This window comes from Camelus dromedarius, chromosome 4, assembly GCF_036321535.1.
Source record: "Camelus dromedarius isolate mCamDro1 chromosome 4, mCamDro1.pat, whole genome shotgun sequence".
NCBI lineage: Eukaryota > Metazoa > Chordata > Mammalia > Artiodactyla > Camelidae > Camelus > Camelus dromedarius.
In genome coordinates, this window is record NC_087439.1 from 88524418 (window position 1) to 88544377 (window position 19960).

A 19960-nucleotide genomic window follows, 5' to 3' on the forward strand; every position below is an offset into this window, starting at 1 on the left:
TTTCCAATTTTTGACTTTTTATTTTTTTTCTTGTCTAATTGTGTTGGCTAATGCCTTCAGTACAATAAGTAAGAAGGATAATAGTGGTCATTTTTTCCTTGCTTTTGATGTAATTAGTTATTAGTTTTCTCCACTAAGTAAATGTGTTGGCTTTCGGACTGAATTTTATTTTCAGTCCAGTGACTGAATTTTGAGATTTGGAGGAAAATCTATCTGAAACACAAATCATGAATCAGCTTTCTTTATTCCCAGTGGCAGACGGCTCAATGAGACTTCTATTGACATTTCAAAGGACAGACAAACTCAGACAACTTTTAGCACAATTCATCAAAAAATTAGAAAGGCTCTTTAATATTTTTTGCACACATCAATTTACTTAACACTATCTCTGCCATTTAAAAATTAGGTGTTCCCTCCATCAGTATTTTCTTATTTACAAATACTTCTAGAAACCCTTGAAAAACTTCCACTTAAGTTTTTCATTTTAGACAGACATCACACTGACATGACACTAAAACATCTGGGGTCATGACAAGAGAAAGTTCATTGCCTCTGCTGGAGCCACTGGGAATTGACGTGAATGTCATTCTGTGGCCACACAGGAATGTCTGGAGCTATTTCTGAGGTAGAATTGCAACAACAAAGCTCAGCAGAGCACAAAGTAAAAGTAATCATGAAAAAATTAAATGGTGATATTATCAAATAATAGCTTGTGAATAATACTATGTTGTCAGGAGAGAAAAGAAGTCCATAAAAGTGGGACAGAGCTTTATAACTCTCTCAGAGAACTGTAAGTTTCAAAGAAATACACTTAACAGAAGAAGAAGGGCAATGGCTCATGTGACTAAAAATGTCCATTGTGTTGCCTGTCTTGGTAAAATGAAACAAATATCTAAGCCAAGCCAACAGGGTCACGTCAGTTAGTATTTCTGCTCACAAATGAGGAACATCAACTCTAGGATGGCTAGAGTTTTCTCATGGTTTGGTTCCAAGGCCTTTGCATGTCCTTGAAAGCAATCAGAACCAGAATTTTCCAGCCACTGCTATTCACTGGGGTTCCTCAACATGGATTATTTAACTGAGATGATGGGCCCTGATGACTGCATCCCATTTAGCTGGGCACACAGATATCTGGTCTAAAGCTGAGCTTGTGTGGTGCTTTTGGAAAGGTTCCTTGGAATCCAGACTTGTGAAATGTGTCAATTAATGGGATTCAGGGACTTTGCTCAGAGCAGTCCTTGCTCAGAGGCTGTAGTGGTTGACCAGCAGTCCTTGCTCAGAGGCTGTAGAGGTTGACACGGGTTAGAGCTTTGTTCCCATGATGACATTCCTTGGCTCTTCTGGATGTGGTCCATCTGGAGTCTGACTTGTAGCAGACCTCAGCACTTTCTTTTGGCATTCAGCTGAGTAGATAATGGACGTGCTTCTCATTAGGAAAATGCCAGCAATGACAGCAAAATAACTCCCGTAAACTAAAAACTAGAGAAAAACAGAATTCATTAGACACACATGCAATGTGACCATCTATGTCATTGATAATACATAGTTATGCTTTTGATTTGTTTGACCTATGGAATACCCGCGACCCAGGATCTTAATATGGATCATTTGGATTTGCACAGTACTTTCTTCCCCCATCTTAGAAGAACCAGGTAGGAAAGTGTAAGCAACGCAGTAACTAAGAGTGTGGGCGCTGGGGTCAGGGTTGCTTGGATTCAAAGTCTAGCAAACATCACCAAGAGGGAAAAAAACACTAAATCCCATTGATCTATGTGTCTGTGTTTGGAGAATTGTGCAACGAATTTTAGACATTGAGGTCACTGCTTGCCTGTCTTATCCCCGCTTTTTTTCAGATCCATATGTAAAATGTGAAATTGGGCCAATTTTAAGTCTCTCAATGGTGTAGGGAAAAGGGAACTAAACTCTGCAGCCCTTTACCCCTTCCAGTTGCATCGTAGTAAACCTTGGTACTGGATGATGGGAGGAGGAGGAGACATAAAGGGGACACAATGGCGAGAGAGTTACCTGATGAGGCTTTAGGGGCCAACACTAAACGTTAACCTATAGTTGTTGTTGCTCAAAACCTACTTGGTTTTACAGTATGTTAGTTAAAGGAATGGCTTCTTTTAAATTTTGCCTAGCCAAAGAATTCAAAGAAATTAAGTACTGGCAGTGGTAAGGTTGAAAAAACCCTTGAGATGACCTCATTATTCTGCCTTCGTCCAACTATATGAAGAGAACAGAAGTATTGCAGCTCACCTGAATGCTGATCGGCAGCCCCAGTCCTCCCTGATCTACTACTATCACAGTTACAATGGTCTGAATCACCAGGGCAATGAAGGTGTTGATTCCAAACACCAGGGCATAGCGTTCCACACTCAGGTTAACTGCGATCTGAAATCTGTCATGAAACATAGAACAAGGTTTGTTGTTGTTGTTGTTGTTGTTGTTTTTAAGAAGAAGATACATGGGATATCTTATCTTTAAAAGACAGAAACTGAAGAGAAAGCAGTGTCTTGTTGAATATGGGATGCTATTTGATTTTAGATACTGTTTCAATAGTGAATTTTCATGGAAATGCCAGCAACATCCAACCTAAGGAGTTTTTTAGAGAGTTATTTTTTTTATTATCCATTTTAATGACAATTTCAAAGTTTAGTAGGTGGATTATTCTTTGGAAGATCCAGACCAAGACTGGTTGTACAACTGAGTGAATCTATAATTAATTTATCTTTTATAATTATATAGATTTTGAAATCTTATTACAAAACACTTATGAAAGACGCAAATATATGTTTTTGACAGTTCTTCCCTGGAATGCACGTAAAAGGCTTTGGGTTCGGAAGATTCTTAAGATGAAAAGAAATAATGTCATCCGAACTTAACAAAAGAAAAAAAAAACACTCAAGATACATGAGTTTGATATATTAAACTGATACCTTTCAGTGAGAAAAATGAACTTGTCACAGTTTCATCCTTCCTTTGTTTCATGATCTTTTCTCAGGATCTTTATACTTCTGTGTTTTGTCAATTACTTATCAAGCATATTTTTTCAGAAATTAAAACCCAAAACTTGATAAAGCTTTGGCTCTACTTTCAAATGATCTGAAATTCAAATGTTTCTTATCTCTTTTGGTTACAAAAGCACATTACCTATACTGAACTTTCTCTGTTCTTATATATGGAACCAAATGTTTTTAATTATTAAGGAAAATGATCTCTGGGATTTTATAGTTTCTTGTAATCTTTGCATCTACTATTTTAAGTATCCGGTTTTTAACAACCCGCTGCAAATATTTTGTTTCATACAACAGTATGTGCTTGGAATTAACTCAAGCAGCCAAGTGAAATCAGAGATGAAATCTAAACTTAATCATGCAAAATCAAATTGTACCACACTGTGCAAATTGGCACACTGCTTGAAATAAAAATCACAACCTGACAATGTATGATTGCCTTTGCTTTCTGAACCTACAGAAATTGTTTTCCCTGATGACTAATATTAGCAATATTCAGAGGACAGTTAAATGAAAAGACAGCTTAATTGTAACTAATTTAATATGAAGTAGTCAATATTTAATAAAGCAATTGAGTAAAATCCTTCCAAAGTTCTCAAAGGAACTATAGGAATACAGAAAAGAGAGTACGGTGTAGTTTTAGGAGTGGAAAGAAGTGGTTGGTACTACTCACACTGCTATGGTGATAAGAAGCATATAGCTCGTCTTGAAAATCAAATAGCCAGCATAGCACACCCATATGTTGGTCGTGTAATGCATGAGAAACAGGGCACCTGCATTGACAACTGAGAAGACGGCCAGAGCCAACTCTCCCAGAAGGTCCCAGTTGACTTTCACATAACCCACAGCAAAGGCAGCCACGGCCCCTGAAGAAGGAACATTAAGGAAGAGGTAACATATTGACGTTGCCCATGGGAAGCAGCAACGTGCTCTCCTAAGAACTCAGGTCTCAGGCAATTCTGAAAGATGAATATATTGCTTTCCCAATTCGTGAAAATAGCGTGATCCACCTAAATGGGGGTTTCTATCCTTTTCTCACTCATGTTTTCCTTTGGCTTCTCTCTTTACCTTCTGTTCTTTCATTCAGTTGGCACACTTTTTGTTTGTTTGTTTTTTTTGTTTGTTTGTTTTTTAAATTTTTTATTGAAATGTGGTTGATTTACAATGTTGGTCTCAGGCATACAGCAAAGTGATTCAGTTGTAAATATACATACATATGTATATTTTCTTTTCAGATTCTCTTCCATTATATGTTATTACAAGAAATTGAATATGGTTCCCTGTGCTGTACAGTAGTTCCTTGTTCATCTATTTTATACAAAGAAAAGCCTTTTTCTATTTGATTTTGAGACACTTGCAGTTTTCTGGGATCAGAGCATTGTCCCTAGAGTAATAATCTTTTTGGATAAAGTCTTTCCTTATTTAAATCTAGCTTTGTTTTTTGTTTTTTTGTTTATTTTTTTTTATGGGACTGCAGCCATAATTTTTATTTTTTATTTTATTTTTTTAATTAAGGTATAGTCAGTTTATAATGTGTCAATTTCTGGTGTACAGCATAATAGTTCAGTCATATATATATATACATATATATATATATATACATATATATATATTCCTTTTCATATTATTTTTTATTATAGGTTACTACAAGATATTGAGTACAGTTCCTTGTGCTATACAGTATAAACTCGTTTATCTATTTTATATATAGTCGTTAGTATCCGCAAATCTCAAACTCCCAATTTATCCCTTCCCACCCCTTCTCCCCTCTTGTAATCATAAGTTTGTTTTCTATGTTTGTGACTCTGTTTCTGTTTTGTAAATAAATTCGTCTTTTTTTTTTTTTTTTTTTTAGATTCCACATATAAGTGATATCATATGGTATTTTTCTTTGTCTTTCTGGCTTACTTCACTTAGAGTGACAATCTGGTCCATCCATGTTGCTGCAAATGGCCTTATTTTATTATTTTTTATGGCTGAGTAGTATTCCATCATGTGTATATGTGTGTGTGTATGTGTGTGTATCCTACATCTTCTTTATCCAGTCATCTGGTACACTTTTAATTAGCATCAACTATGTGCCAAACACTCTTCTATGCAGAGGGTTCCTAACCATGACAGAGTGGTCAGAAATGGAACATAAACTCAGTCACTGCAAGGTGTTTAGCACAGGGATGGATAAGGATGAAACAACTGTTCTGGCAGGACACCTGGCCTGTCCACATTTACCTTTCTTTATTGTTTTTCTCAGTGACAAGTAACAGAGGTGCACTGGGTAGTAACTTTTAGTCTTTATTGGTAATCTTTCTTAATCTTAATCTTATTTCTAATTCCATCTTAATGTTAGTCTTCAAGATCTTGCTTAATTTACTTGAAGTTTTGGGGAAACAACTTAAAGAATTTAAGAGACTGAATAATTGATAGTAATTAGGGTTAGTAATTTTAGTTCTTTTAACAAAGTGAGAGGCATTTATGTTTCAAATTACTGAGACTTGGTTAATTAACTTTTCCACACGTATTCTAGGCAGAAACCATTACTGCAAAAAAAATAGTTACTTTTCTTCCCAGCATTTGGAATGTAGGAGAAATAATTTCAGTGATCCAATTTCAGCACAGTCTTGGTTTCTAGGAATTAAAGTCTCCTAAAGGAGAGACAATAATAAAATGGATGCCACCTGAGTTTTCTGAAAATTTTTGTAAAAGAGGGTGTGGACATCTCCTGCTTCCTAGAAAATATCTTCAAAGTCTTAGTTGTATTTAAATTTCCATTTACCAGGATACAAATATTTATTGTAGAGTGAACTTCAAAGGCAGATTTCCCTCTGATATTATAATCCTGACTGCCACATTACTTCCACTTCTGATTTAAATCTCATAAGAAAGCTACTTTTAGAAATCTGTGGTGTGTAGCCTAGAACTGCTTAAAGATGGGCACTAGCTAACTGAAATCCTTTATTAACAAAAATTCTTCTAGTGATCATTTGGAAGTCTTCATAGCTCAATTCATTTTCTAAAAGAATGAAAACTCCTTATTTACAAATGAGATGCTTATTTTCCTTTTGATATTAAAAACAATCCTGAAAGAACAGGGGCCATTATTCACAGTTTTCCTGATGATGAAATGGAATCTCAGGAATCTGGCTTGAATTGAATCATTTGGTGCTAATCCTGAGCTCTTGACTTACTAACTATAACATTAAATAGAAATGTCATGTTCCTCTTTTTATTTTTCCCAGTGCCTTCTAATCCTGAAAAAGATTAATATGCCTTCTGAACAGGGCTAATTTATCACCCTGGAGACATTTAGCAACTGGAGAAATGAACTTAATGGGGGTGGGGTAGCCCATCAAAGGAAGATAAATCAAAGTTTACTTACCGCCAAAGGTTGCAACAGCTTCTACAGCCCCATTATATATCGTAGAGCTCTGGGACGGTGCCTTGTAATCCCAAAGGACTTGAATATAGTTCAAAACCTGGTTAAAACCTGCTGTGGAAAAAGCCCACCACAGGGACCAGTAGAAAAGACGCTTTGAGGAGTAACACTCCTTCAAATCTCGTAACCACTGCACAAAAACTCTCAAAACGACATTTTCTGGCTTTGGGCTGCTCTGCTGGCCAATACCGGGGTTGCCTGAAATGGTGTACAGTTCTTGGCAGACTGGTTTGAGATCCTTCTGAGGTTCCTCTGAGACAACATCCCCTCCTGGTGGCTTTGGAGGGGCTTCCTTGCTGGGTTTGGCGTGAAAAAACATGCTCTTCTGAGGCATTGGTAGGAAAAGTGAGAAAAGGAAGGCCATGGAGACAGAGGCCAAGGATATGACATTGAGGTAGAAGTATGACAGGCTGGCCAGGGACACCAAGAGCTGGGCCAGCACGGAGGCCACCGTGTAGGCCACCAGCGTGGCGCTCCGGCAGCAGCCGCTCGCTTTCTGGTAGTGCTCCGGGCTGACCACGCTGTAGATGTAGGCGTAGTAGGCCACCTCGGTGGCAGTGACCATCCCGTAGAAGAACTCTACAACCTGCATGGTCCTCACTCCTTGGCCAAACAAGAGCAGCAGCCAGGTCGTGATGAAGCTAAGGCCTTGCAGGATGATGACCGGCTTGTAGCGGATGTAATCGGTGAGGATGAACACCGGGAGCAGCAGCACCAGGTAGGAATACGTCCACACGGGGAAGACCTCCTTTGTGAGCTGCAAAGTTGAAAAGTGGGTCGTGGACTGTGAGGCACCAGGAAGTGAGAAGGGTTTCCTTTCTCAGATACGCGTGTTACTAAGGTACATGCGGCTTACCCAACATCAAATTCTGCATCCAGTCAGATGTGGTATCCTTCATCTTATGAAGAGGCACAACAGAAAACTGATTTTCAAGGAAACTGCTAGGAAAGGAGAGCACCTTCCCCCATCACCCCAAAAAACCCCAATTTATAAACATACATGCCTCTCAGTTGAAGAATATCTTGGCTTAATGTGTAATCTGAACTATATTAAGTTTATTACAGTGTGTACTCCAGAGTCCAGGCATATCTCGTTTTATTGCATTTTGCTTCATTGCACCTTGCAGATACCGTGTTTGTTTACACGTTTGTGGCAACCTGTGTTGAGCAAGACTGCTGCCATTTTTCTAACAGCATTTGCTTACTTCATGTCTCTGTATCACTTTTGGTAATTCTTGCAATATTTCAAATTTTCCCATTGTTATTATATTTGTTATGGTGATCTGTGATTGGTGATCTTTAATGTTACTACTGTAATTGTTCTGGCAATTTTTTAGTGATATTTAAAAAATTAAGGTATATACTTTTTTAGTCATAAGGCTATTAAACACTTAATAGATTATAATCTAGTGTAAACATAACTTTTTTATGCACTGGGAAACCAAAAAATTCATGTGACTCGCTTTATTGCAGCCGTCTGGAGCCAAACTTGCAATATCTCTGAGGTCTGCCTGTAAATTAGTTAAAAATTATTATTCAACAGACACATCTGGGTTTTTCAGGCTATTAAAAATTATTATTCTCTTCTTGTTTGAAGATTAACAACATTAGATAAAGCAGCTACCATGTTAGAAGAATCCAACACCTTTTATTGTGATGTGATTCATCATTATGTCAAAAATCTCAGCTCTCCCAAAGTCTGGATGAACACACACATGAAGACAGCAGAGAGTGAATCGTCTTGCAGAGTTACGCTGTGGGAACCAGCAATGCATTTCATCTCCTTCCTGGCCGAGTTTGCTGGGCTCCCAACCCACTTCCTCTCCAATTCTACTGATTAGTCTCCGCTTACTCAATTCTGGCCTCAGCTGAATATGGGTCATCTCATGGCTTTAGTCAGAAATGCACGGGACCTCAATGTTCATTCTTAGAAAGAAAGGACTGAGGAAGTTGCTGATCTTTGGGGCATGATGGGTCAGTTGCACTACACCTTGTTCTGTGCCTCCACTGCTTTTTCTGGCATCCTCAGTGGGTCCAAGTGTCAATGACAAGGGAAAGTTCAGTGGCTTGACAGGCGAGTGTGACTGAGCTGCACCTCTGAGGATGGGTACCTAACTGATCCACAGTGGCTGCATTATCCGGACCCTCTGGGTTCACTGGCTGATTCTGGACCCCCATCTGTCATTTGCTTTGTCTTAATAACGATATGCTGCCATCTGGGGAACTTTGAGATAGAGTCGCCCTGAAGTGATTTCACACTTCAGCAGAGTAAGTTTTCCCTCCTGTCCTCACCACCTCATCACCCAATAAACCAGCATCCCTGAGCCTTCCAGGTGAAGCCACACACGGTAGTGTCTTCTTAACTATGACTGGAGATTATGAAACCGAACCAGGGTAATTTTCCTGCTGGGTCAGTCCGTATTCCTGTTGCACTTGTCATAAAAAAAAAAGAGGTGGATCTTTTAAGTAAGAGAATTGAGACTTCTGGGGAAGATAAAGCTGGGAGATAAAGCTGTTAATGTCTCACCTGCTAAGGAAGAGTTTTTCAAAACCAAGTGTCCTAAAGAAACACTATAATTCTTTAACAGAGTCTACTTATATTTCAGCAGCCTGAAAGTTTATTAGGACTAGATCCTGTGCCCAGCAATGATTTTATTTTAGGATTAGTATAACAGAATCAATGAAGACTTAAAATGTCCCCATGCATCAAGACTAATGTTAGGACTCGACAAAAGTGAAAATATTTATTACACAGGTAATGGGTTTTGGTTTCCCATTTCTGCAAGTGTGAGGAAGAAAGACTAGCTTGAACGGTTCTATAAAATAACAAATATCATGAAAACAGAGCGTTCGTTGAAGTCAGTGTGTTAATCTTACTTCCAGCTGAATGAAGCCCTGACTCTATGTCCTTGTTCAAGTCCTGTTAAGATTAAACCACGTTAAGATATGTATGTATATTAACTTACCTCTGCACTGGTCAGGTTTTTATCTGGTCCAGATAAATACGGCATAAGGAAGGGTTCTGAGGGTCTCATTGTGGAGAAAAATCCAAACAGGCAGAGGATCACAGTGGGATAAATCCAGGAATGTCTCGGTGAAGCTTGGAAACAACTCATGGCTGGTCAAATGGAAACAAAACCAAAATTAACTGATGTTTATTCTTGTTGGCATCTTGGATGTCATGAGAAGTTGATTTCTAAATGTTTTATGGAAGGATAAAGTTTCATCCATCTGCAGCTGACATGAAAAAGTAAGGGATGGGTAACTCTCTCAAATATTCCCTAGGGGAACCAGTCAATCCTCCTTTGTCAACAAACTTCTTATTCATTATTGCTGGGGGGACAGTCCCACTTCTTTAGAGTTCTCCATCATAAACATGGTAATGAGTGCTACTACTAAATGGTAAATGATGGGCCAATGAATGCTTGAAAGTAAGCAAAACATTGGATAGTGAATTATTCGTGTACAGGCAGATCTCAGAGGTACTTGCAGATTTGGTTTCAGACAACTGCAACAAAGCAACTATCACAATATAGCAAGTCACACAAATTATTTAGTTTCCCAGTGCATATAAAAATTATGTTTACACTGTACTGTCGTCTATTAAGTGTGCAATGGCATCATGTCTAACAAAGCAATATACATACCTTAATTAAAAGATACTTTACTGCAAAAAAAATGCTACCCATCATTTGAGTCTTCTGCGAGCTGTAATCTTTTTGCAATTAATATCAAAGATCACTAAGCACAGATCACTATGACAAACACAGTAAAAAATGAAAAAGTTTGAAGTATTGTGAGAATTACCAAAATGTGACACGGAGACATGAAGTGAGCAAATGCTGTTGGGAAAGTGGTGCTGACAGTCTTGCTCAAGGCAGGGTTGCCACAGACTTTCAATTTGTAAAGAACTCTGTATTTGCAAAGTGCACGAAAGCAAAGTGCAATAGAACAAGGTAGGCCTGTACATGACCTTCTAGGTCAAACTCAAGAGAACACAGACTGAGTTGCTCACAGCTTCTATTATCTGCCCCCTGTATTTTGCACTGAAACCTAGGACTCAGAAATATTAACACACTGAATGGCATGTGTTCATTTACACATTCATCCCTCCATTAGACTATGCCTTGCTTAGTGTTGTGCTTGACATATAATAGACATTTTCGTTGGGTGTCTCTCACCTGAGAATTCATAATTCTTCAGTTAAAAAAATTAAGCTGGATAAAGATCTGACCTGCCCCCTTTTACATATTTCCCCCCTTTTCCATACTGGTGCCAACTCTCTCCTGGGAATGGAAGGCATCACTCCTTAGACTGTCATTCCACTTTTCTTCATGATGGGGCCCATTTCTCCTCTAAGTCTGTAGTTTTGTACCACTCGATGGGGCAGGTTGCTAATTAATAGTTAATACACAGTTTATACCTTTTTCCTCACCCAGAAATGAAATTGCTTGAAATTTAAATTTCAGATCAAAAGTTCAGTGGAGGATCGCATTTGTCACTGCACAGAAAAATGAGAACAACAGTTTACTTTATGGTGGCCACATCTGGAAACATCTTGCTTTTTCATGTGGTTTACAAGGTGCAAAAGGAAAATTCACTCTCATTCCTTCTTATTTTGGATCAAGCTTTACTTTGCAAAGCAGACACATTTTTGGTGGTGTTGGATGTGGTTAAGTTCTCTGAGATCATTTATAGGAAAGAAACTAACCTGCTGTGGGTACGATGCTTTTCTGCACGTAACCTAATTAAATCCTCACAATTACTGTAATATATGTACATATGATATATTATGTGCATTACTTCCCCGAATTCCCAGGTGAGTATATGGGAAATCAAAGATGCCCAACAGCTGGGTTTAAACCACGTGGTCAAGATTTGAATCCAGGTCTCCCTGATGCCCATCAGGGTCCTCTCACCTGCTCCACTCAGCCTCATTCTGGTGGCCCTTCTTCCTCGGTGGCTCTTATTAACTTAATGACAACCTCTCCCCACAGTGAGGGAAGAAAGTGATTTTATAAGCACATTCACACTGAAGGTCAGGGCTTAAGACACAGAGCTTCCAGGGGCAATTGCAGTTTGAAAGAGGGCCACAGAGAGGGAAGAAGTTGCTCACCCCAGGAGAGCAAGTCACCCGGATGGGGTGGGAATTTTGCTAGGAGATGGGGAGGTGGTGGTGGTGGGGCTACTAGGTCGCACCACTGGTCTGGCACCCACCCTATCCTTTCACAAGGTGGCCCCAGACAGCTGCGTATTTCTGCTCTTAAGTTAAATAAAGTAAGTTCTGTTTCTGTTTAGGTCAACAAAACCCTTGTGACGCTGCACAGAGACAATGGGAAGGAGGGTAGGGAACTGGATGACAGCACAAGACTGATGACACGAACGTTCTGCCACGAGCAGATTGGAGCTGATGGTCCTCCAGCCCCTCCCTCAGCCTAGAGGGCATGAGGTTTATCTTCTTCCTGAGTTGCTACCTGGGTTTGCTGGAACCTTCTTTCTCTGTGAGTAACGTTCTTGTAGAAGAGGCTATCCTGGGTAGGCAGTTACTAAAGCTTGGTCATCTTTCAAAGGGTGGTCTTAGTAGGGTAGCATCTGCTGATTCTCCATCTGGAACATTCTCTCCGTCTGTGCTGACCATGGATAGTGCGCTAACTCCGAGCTTGTCTGTGCATCTCAGAGACCTAGGGCGATGCCTGCGGTGGCTGGGCTGCTAGAGTCCCCTGGGCTACCTCTGTCTTCAGCAACTGTCTAACTGCTGTACAAGTGCTGCCCCTGGAGTAGGTGGGAAGGGCGAGCAGGAAAGGACAGAATATGCCCGGCTCGAGGGTGAGCAGGAGGGCAGGCTCTTTGGTCTGTCTGGCTCACTGCGCTACCCCTGTGCCTGGAAGAGTGCCCGACACACAGAAAGCCTCGTAGGAGGAAGAGGATGGAAGTCAAACCTCACCTCTGAGAAGCAGGAAAGCTCTGTCTCGGTCTCCTGAGTGCACTTCCTATAGCTTCAGGCAAAGGCCAGGGAGGTTTCCAACTCTACAAGTGCCCCGCATTCAGCTGTTCATTTGTAAAACAGGATAACTGTGCTACCCGCGTGTGTGGGGCTTTTGTGGGCTTGGGGTGCTCTGACACCTGGAGAGGACTTGGTGCCATGCTGGGCACAGAGCCGCTGATCAAACACACCTCACTTTCCTTCCCTCTGCTCTCTCCATGTTGCAGGCCCCACTGTGATTCAGGCTTCGGGAGAACATGAGACCTCAGCTGAAAACAGCTGAGAAGTACCTGGGGGGCTCATCCTTGAGCCCTAGGATGCTGGGCTTCCTTCTCCCTCTCCTTTGTCCAGCCCCTTCCCCTGGAAACAAACACATGCCCCAAAGCTAGCTTTTCTGCCAGAGAAAATGAGAGAAGGCATCTAAACAAACATTAGCAGTCCTTTAACCCAGAAGGACCGCGCAGAGAAGTGGGAGTTTCCTGGTGTAGGGGCAGCAGGTGATCCTTTCGGAGACGGTGTCTCAGCTGGTGGCAATTCTCCAGCCTTCAGAGCCACAGCCACGGTCCCTGCCCGCTGCCTGATGGGAGACTCTGAGTCTCTCAGCTGCTAACGTCTGGCTGCTCCTCCGCCCCCCAGCAAGTCAGGGATTCCTTGCCAAGCACGTGGTTCACCCCATAGCCTGGTGGCTGACAGTTACCAGAGGGGTAGGAGGTGGGTGGAGGGATAAATCGAGAGTTCAAGATTTGCAAACTGACTACTATATATAAAACAGATAAACAACAAGGTCCTACTATATAGTACAGGCAACTAGATTCAATATCTTGTATTTTATAGCCTATAATGAAAAAGAATTTGAAAAGGAATATGTATATAGTATGTATAACTGAATCACTATGCTGTACACCAGAAATTAACACAACATTGTAAACAGACTATACTTAAACCAAAAAGAAAATTAAAAGAGAAAAGAATAAAAAAGAAACTGGAAAGGAAAACCAGAGAAAACACATGGCTACCATTAGAATGCCCAAGTACAAACACACTAGCACATCAAATGCTCACAAAGATTTAGAGCAACTGGGTTCATACACATTGCTTGTGGGGATGTGAAATGGTACCAACTCTTTGGAACAGCTTTCGGCATCTGTATAATAACGTTCATGTATTCATAACAGTGAAAAATATGGGAAGCAACTGAGATGTCTAGTAAAAGGTGAATGAATAAACAATATTGTATATTTAAGCAACTAGTACTGATTTAATCAGCAACTGAAAGGAATGAATTACTGCAAAAACTTGGGTGAATATGAAAATCATCACGCTGTGCCAAAGCATCCAGACTCAAAACTGTATGACTCTCTATGTATGTATCGTCCTAAAACAAGCAAAACCAATCTACAGTTAGAGAAACTGGGTCAGTAGTTGCCTGGACTCGGGGACAGGGGAGAGACTGACTGAAGTGGAAAGCAAGGGAACCTTCTGGAGTGATGAAAATGCTCTGTATCTTGATTGTGGCAGTGATTACAAACGTACACACATTTGTCAAAGTTCATTTATATTTTCGTGCATTTCATTGTACGTAATTAAACTATACTGTATTTAAGATGATTTGGGGAGAAAAAGAACAAATCACTGATACATGAAACAATACAAATAAATAAATCTCAAATGTTATGCTGCCTAAAAAAAAATCCAGACACAAAAAGGACATCCTGTACCATTCCGAGGCTGACAGAAATCAGAACACTGGTCACCTCTGAGATGTGGGGGGTTGGGGGCGGGAACTGTTTGTAAAGAGGAATGAGGGAACTTTCTGGGGGTGACGAGATATCCTATATCTTGATGGGACATAGTTACATGGCTGTGTACAATTATAAACACTAAACTTAAAATCTATACTTTATATTGCATGTAAATTATACCTGAATTAAAAAAAATGCATCCTACTCTTCCCCCGCCCCCTGCCCCTGCCCCTTGCCCACAAAGCAAAGCATTTTACTGTGTAGAACTCCCCAAGCCCTGAACTTTTCCTACTGGTGCAACAATTAAGGTTTTTCCAAATTCTGTGCTGGGGCAAAGTTTCACTTTAATCTGCAAGTAGAAAGGCATCTTTGAAACGGGATCTGTCCTAGAATATTTAGCATGAAAACAGTGCCCATAAATCAAAAAGCTAGGACAGGCCAACGAACTTTGTAAGTATGGCCACATCTAACGTTCTTCAAAATAATGCAGACACGATCAGAGTTACTGTTTCCTTCTGTGCCCCGAACTCACTTCCTTCTACAACTAAATCCAGGTTCTTACCTTCAGATCCAACTTCTGCTCCTTCTCAGCCAGCTGCTGTGAGTGCCTGTCACAAAGCCCCTTCCTCTCACCAGGGACTGAGTCCTCCTCGTTCAGAACTGATCTGTCAGGAACAACGACTTTATATGCACCAAACCTCACCCCCTCCCGCTGGCTTCATACACTGGAACCCACCCACTTCTGCAGCCACCCTCTTTGGAATGTCATTGAGCAAAAAATAGATAACGAGATTTAGATCTTTCTAAAATACAGATGATTAGGGAGGTAAAAATATCAAAAACACTTCCTTCTGAGTGTTATTAAAATAATCTAATTTAGTTCCTCCAGAATTTTGTATTAAGTGATTTAGAATTTCAGAAAATTATGAAGCAGCCCTGTCACCTGTCACCCACTCGTAATTCTGTATGTATTTCCCCACCAAAACCCAAACCCAAACCCAAACCACGGAATCTTCACTGAAATGAAGCACTCCACACAACTTCAAAAGGTGAATTAGGTCTAGATATTCAATGTGCAGACCCGAATGGTTCTGCTAAACCATTGCGAGGAAGGGTGCAAGCAGTCTTTAAGATACATGCTTCAGATTCCATTTTATCACATAAGGCGTCCTTCTCTCTTGACTTGCATGAAATATTTGCTGATGAATTGATCACCCCCTCCCAGACTGTTTATTCTCCATGTGTCTATGGTTAAATCAGTCTGGTCTCAGATGCAGCTGGAGGAATATGCCTCTCAAAACCATCACACTGGCGGACAACTTCGACAGAAAGTCGACCCATCGCATCTAGCCACTGAAATGCAGTGCTTAGCTGATCAAAGGCCTGGAGGCAGAGGTGGAGGAAAAAATGTGTCCTTCAAGAAAAAACTAGGCATTGCTCGAGAGCTATTTTACAACTCTGTAACTGTAGTAACGGACAGGCAATGTGAAATGATGCTCATCTGTAGACGTGAAAATGAGTTCTAGCCAACGAAGATAAGCTTTCTTCCCCAATCCTCCACGGAAAACCAGTTTTACCTCCATTTCAACATTCCTGATCTATGAATGAACCAATTCTTTGGATTCTCCATTGATCTGATTCTAACAGCCTTCTCAGTTTCCTCATCAGCGAGTTAATCAGATTTTAGCATGTTTTCATTTTTATATTTGTAGGAGAGTTACGACTATCCCTTTTCGGAAATAATCTTTTAATACTTGTTAACTAGGCACTGTGCTTGCAGCCTATCCAAGCAACCTCCGATTTATTCCTTTGAATCTCAATGATTTGTGAATAGTTGTTAAATTACTGAATCAGCTTTAATATTTTGACATGCCACTGCAGAACCACCCAGCTTTAGGCTTGTTTATTTAAATTTTTTCCCTATGTTTGGGTTCACGCTGGCCAGTGTGGCCCCATGAAAAAGCATAACTTTGGAGTCTGAAGCCCACGTTTCTCCTGGCCCCACCCCAGTTGGCAGGGACTTAACCTCTCTAACCCTCTTCTTAAAGTGCAGATAATCACACTCACCCCTCAAGCTTGTCTCAGGAATGGCCCTATCTGGTTCTTGGCACATTATGCACTCAATACAGCTTCCTTCCTGTCTTCCTCATGCAGGCACACATTGCAAATCCAACCAGAATGAACACAGCTAGGCCCTCATAGTTCACAGCCAGTACCACAGAAGGGTACACAGCAGATCATTTCACCTAAACTGTTAAGGGGCAGCAAGCCAAAGCAATTCATCTTTTAAAATGTTCATGCTTCAGTTGCATTTACCACTACCCAAACGTAAGAAACCATTGTTGGTCCATAACCAATAATGATCAAAAGAAACTAGTATTTTTGTCCTTTTCAGCTACCACTAAGATGGTTAAAGAACAAGCATACCTCGGAGCTATTGTGGGCTCGGTTCCAGACCACCCCCAATAAAGTGAGTGCTGCCAATAAAGCAACTCACACAAATGTTTTGGTATTCCCGTGCATATAAAAGCTATGTTTACACTATACTGTAGTTTAGTAAGTGTGAATAGCATTATGTCTAAAAAAACCATGTACACACCTCGATTTAAAAATACTTTATTGCTAAAAAATGCTACCTGTCATCTGAGCCTTCAGCAAGTGGTGGGAGTAACATCAAAAATCACAGATCAATAAGAAAAACAAACAACCCAATCCCAAAATGGGCAGAAGACCTAAACAAACATTTCTCTAATGAAGACATACAAATGGCCAATAGGCACATGAAAAAATACTCAGTATCGCTAATTATCAGAGAAATGCAAACCAAAACTACAATGAGGTATCACCTCACATCAGTCAGAATGGCCGTCAGTAGAAAATCAACAAACAGTAAATGCTGGAGAGGGTGTGGAGAAAGGAAACCCGCCTACACTGTTCTTGAGAATGTAGTCTGGTGCAGCCACTGTGGAAAACAGTATGGAGATAGATACCTTAAAAAACTGAAAATAAACTTACCCTATAATCTAGTTATCCCACCCTTGGGCATATATTCAAAGGAAACTCTAATTTGAAAAGATACACGTACCCTAATGTTCATAGCAGCAATATTTACAATAGCCAATTATATGTGGAATCTTAAAAAATGACACAAATCAACTTATTTACAAAGCAGAAATAGACTCACAGACATAGAAAAGAAATTTATGGTTACCAGGGGGAAAGGGAGTGGGGAGGGATAAAGTGGGAGATCAGGATTTGCAAAGTATTATATACAGAATAAACAACAAGGTCCTACTATACAGCACAGGGAACTATATTCAATACCTTGTAATGGCCTATAATGAAAAAGAATATGAAAAGGAATGTATATATATGCATAACTGAATCATGATGCTGTACACCAGAAATTAACACATTGTAAATCTACTATCCTTCAATTAAAAAAAAAAAATCACAGCACCACAACAAACACAATTACATTGAAAAAGTTGGAAATATTGTGAAAATTACCAAAATGTGACACGAAAACACAGAAATGAGCAAATGCTGTTGGAAAAATGGTGCCAGTAGACTTGCGGGAAAACTCAGGCTTGCCACAAACTGTTGATTTATCAAAAACACAATAAAGCAAAGTATGTCTGTATTTGGAAGTTATGTTTCGGTCTATTTAAAATACATACCTTAACGAAAACACACCTTTTGCCTAAGGAGACACCGATGTGTTCTGAACTCTGGGGGAGCAAAACACTTATGTGAGTATTTTTAGAAAACATTATTTCCTTCACTCTTTTGGGACTTTAAACACTCCACAAATTCAAACCTTTTGCATATTTACAGCAGCAACACTGACTGAAGGAGTAATTGTTATACACGTTATCTGATGAATTAGGTATCCTTTCCAGAAATATTATTGCAAGGTATGTGTTATTTTAAAATCTCCTTTAAAGTAGTCTCAGTAGAGTCCGCATCTCCTAACTTCAAAGTCCCCTTTCTTTTCCTTACCAGGACCTTTTCGACATTCTTGGATGGAGATTTGGGGTTGCGCGCTAAGATTTCCATGGGGAATGTTAACCCTTCCTCAGAATCCTGGTTTTACTTAATCTGCTTTTCCAGATGGTTGAAAGAAAGAATTCTAGACAAACCTACTCGAGCGCGCCTCAGCAGTGTGGCGGCAGGACTGCGGATCAAAGGCCCTCGGCCTGGGGCTCAGGGATGTAATCCAGGCCAGTCCGAACCCGCCCGCGGCGGCGCAGGTACCCGCCCCGCTCATGCCCCGGAAACTGTGGGAGAGGGGAGCGCGGCGGGCGAGGGGTGATGGTGTTTCTTCAATTAATTTACCTCCCAGAGATACTCTTACCTACAGGAGGGGGTTTCTGCTCGCCATATCGCTCACAACCTGGGATGTTAACCCCTCCGGGACCAGCACCCTCAGCGGTCCGGCCGCGGGGCGAGTCGGGCTCTGAAGGTAGGAGTGGGGGCGGGGCGGGGGCGGGGCGGGTGGCGGGGCCCGCCCGACTCCCAGCCCGGAGGCCCCGCCCCAAAGTTCTGCAAGGGTCCTTTACAGGCTGCGGGAAGCTTTCAACTAGAGGCAGGAGTCCGCGGTTTGTGGGCAAATAACCCTGTATCTGAAAGGACCAACGGGAGGTAATATACTGATGCCCAATATCAACGTAATAAAAAAGCAAGATGAACTGAATGCAGTGTCGCTCGATCATCAGTTTGTAAATGTCATTTCGTAGAAATCCATTTATTCCAAAAACTTAGGATCATCCACCATCTCCATCCTGCAAATAAAGTGAGGCCAAAGGAAAGAAAACTGTAAATAAAGGAGCCCGGATTTTGCCACGGTCTCCCGGCTCCAGACACAATGTTTATAATCACTACGTTTTTGTTTTTGTCTTTTAAAGTGGTAGGGTAGGGTGGTTTTCTGGTGCTTTGGGAATTTTCTAATACAAATATTTAGTTCATTTAATAAATACTTCTTATTAAGCAGAGTTTTTTTTTTTTTAAGGCGTTATGAAGTTCTGTTTGGTTAAAATGGATTTTTTTTTTTACAAAACTTTTTTTTGTTTGTTTATCTGCTGGTGGAAATAGAAAACCCCCTCCAAAGATAAACACTGCTTGGTTTCTAAGGGCTAGTAGTGAAAATGAAATTGATTAAAAGTCTCCCCAGTGTCTTCGGTCACTGTTCTATTGGTTCGGATTTTCTTTTCTCACCCTCCTGTGATTTCTGGGAGTCTGCCTATAAATTACCAAGAACCACCTCAGGAGTGGCAATGAGTAAATTGTAGGGTTCTGCTAGGGAACACTGAAATTTTCTTAAAGGTGAAGTTGTCATGATTTCCTCTACAGCTTTCCCTGAGAGACCATCTCAATTTGGACCTTGAGAAGTCCACTGCTGTGTTTCTCTGATATCTGCTAGTTATAGTCTAGGTCAGAGAGAGATGACGAGGAATCCATTCGTTCATAGAAACATAAACATATTTACTGAGGAGATGACATGAGGATTGGGTTCTGTTGGATCCAGTGCTGGGAGGGGCCGAGTGGTGGGAGCCTGGTGTCATAGATGACCAGAGATGGACTGTGTGTTGACAGTTGGCTTGGGTGATGGTTCTTAGGAATTTCTTGTGCTGTTTTCCACTTCTGTGTATGCTTGGTATTTTCCATGATTAGAAAGTTAAAAAAGCTCATCTGTTTATTACAAAGCTATTTACTGAGTACATACTATGTGCCAGTGGCTGTTCTAGGTGCTTGAGATATGTCAGCAAACAATAGAGTGAGAATC

The 19960-nt window shown here is 40.6% G+C and overlaps 1 protein-coding gene across 2 annotated transcripts; it reads right to left on the reverse strand.

Annotated features, from left to right (window-relative positions):
* Nucleotides 1–225: 225 nt before the first annotated feature.
* Nucleotides 226–18629, reverse strand: SLC19A3 (solute carrier family 19 member 3). Of its 2 annotated transcripts, XM_031452318.2 has the most exons (8): nucleotides 18533–18629; nucleotides 17856–17906; nucleotides 14738–14840; nucleotides 9417–9568; nucleotides 6394–7207; nucleotides 3691–3883; nucleotides 2260–2401; nucleotides 226–1479 (listed from the first exon to the last, which is right to left on the reverse strand). In XM_031452318.2, the coding sequence occupies exons 4-8, from the start codon at nucleotides 9564–9566 to the stop codon at nucleotides 1303–1305; spliced, it is 1476 nt and encodes a 491-aa protein (XP_031308178.1). In that variant the 5' UTR covers nucleotides 9567–9568; nucleotides 14738–14840; nucleotides 17856–17906; nucleotides 18533–18629; the 3' UTR covers nucleotides 226–1302. The 2 variants fall into 2 exon arrangements, with proteins under 2 accessions (XP_031308178.1, XP_010996311.1); XM_010998009.3 differs by lacking the exon at nucleotides 14738–14840.
* Nucleotides 18630–19960: the final 1331 nt, after the last annotated feature.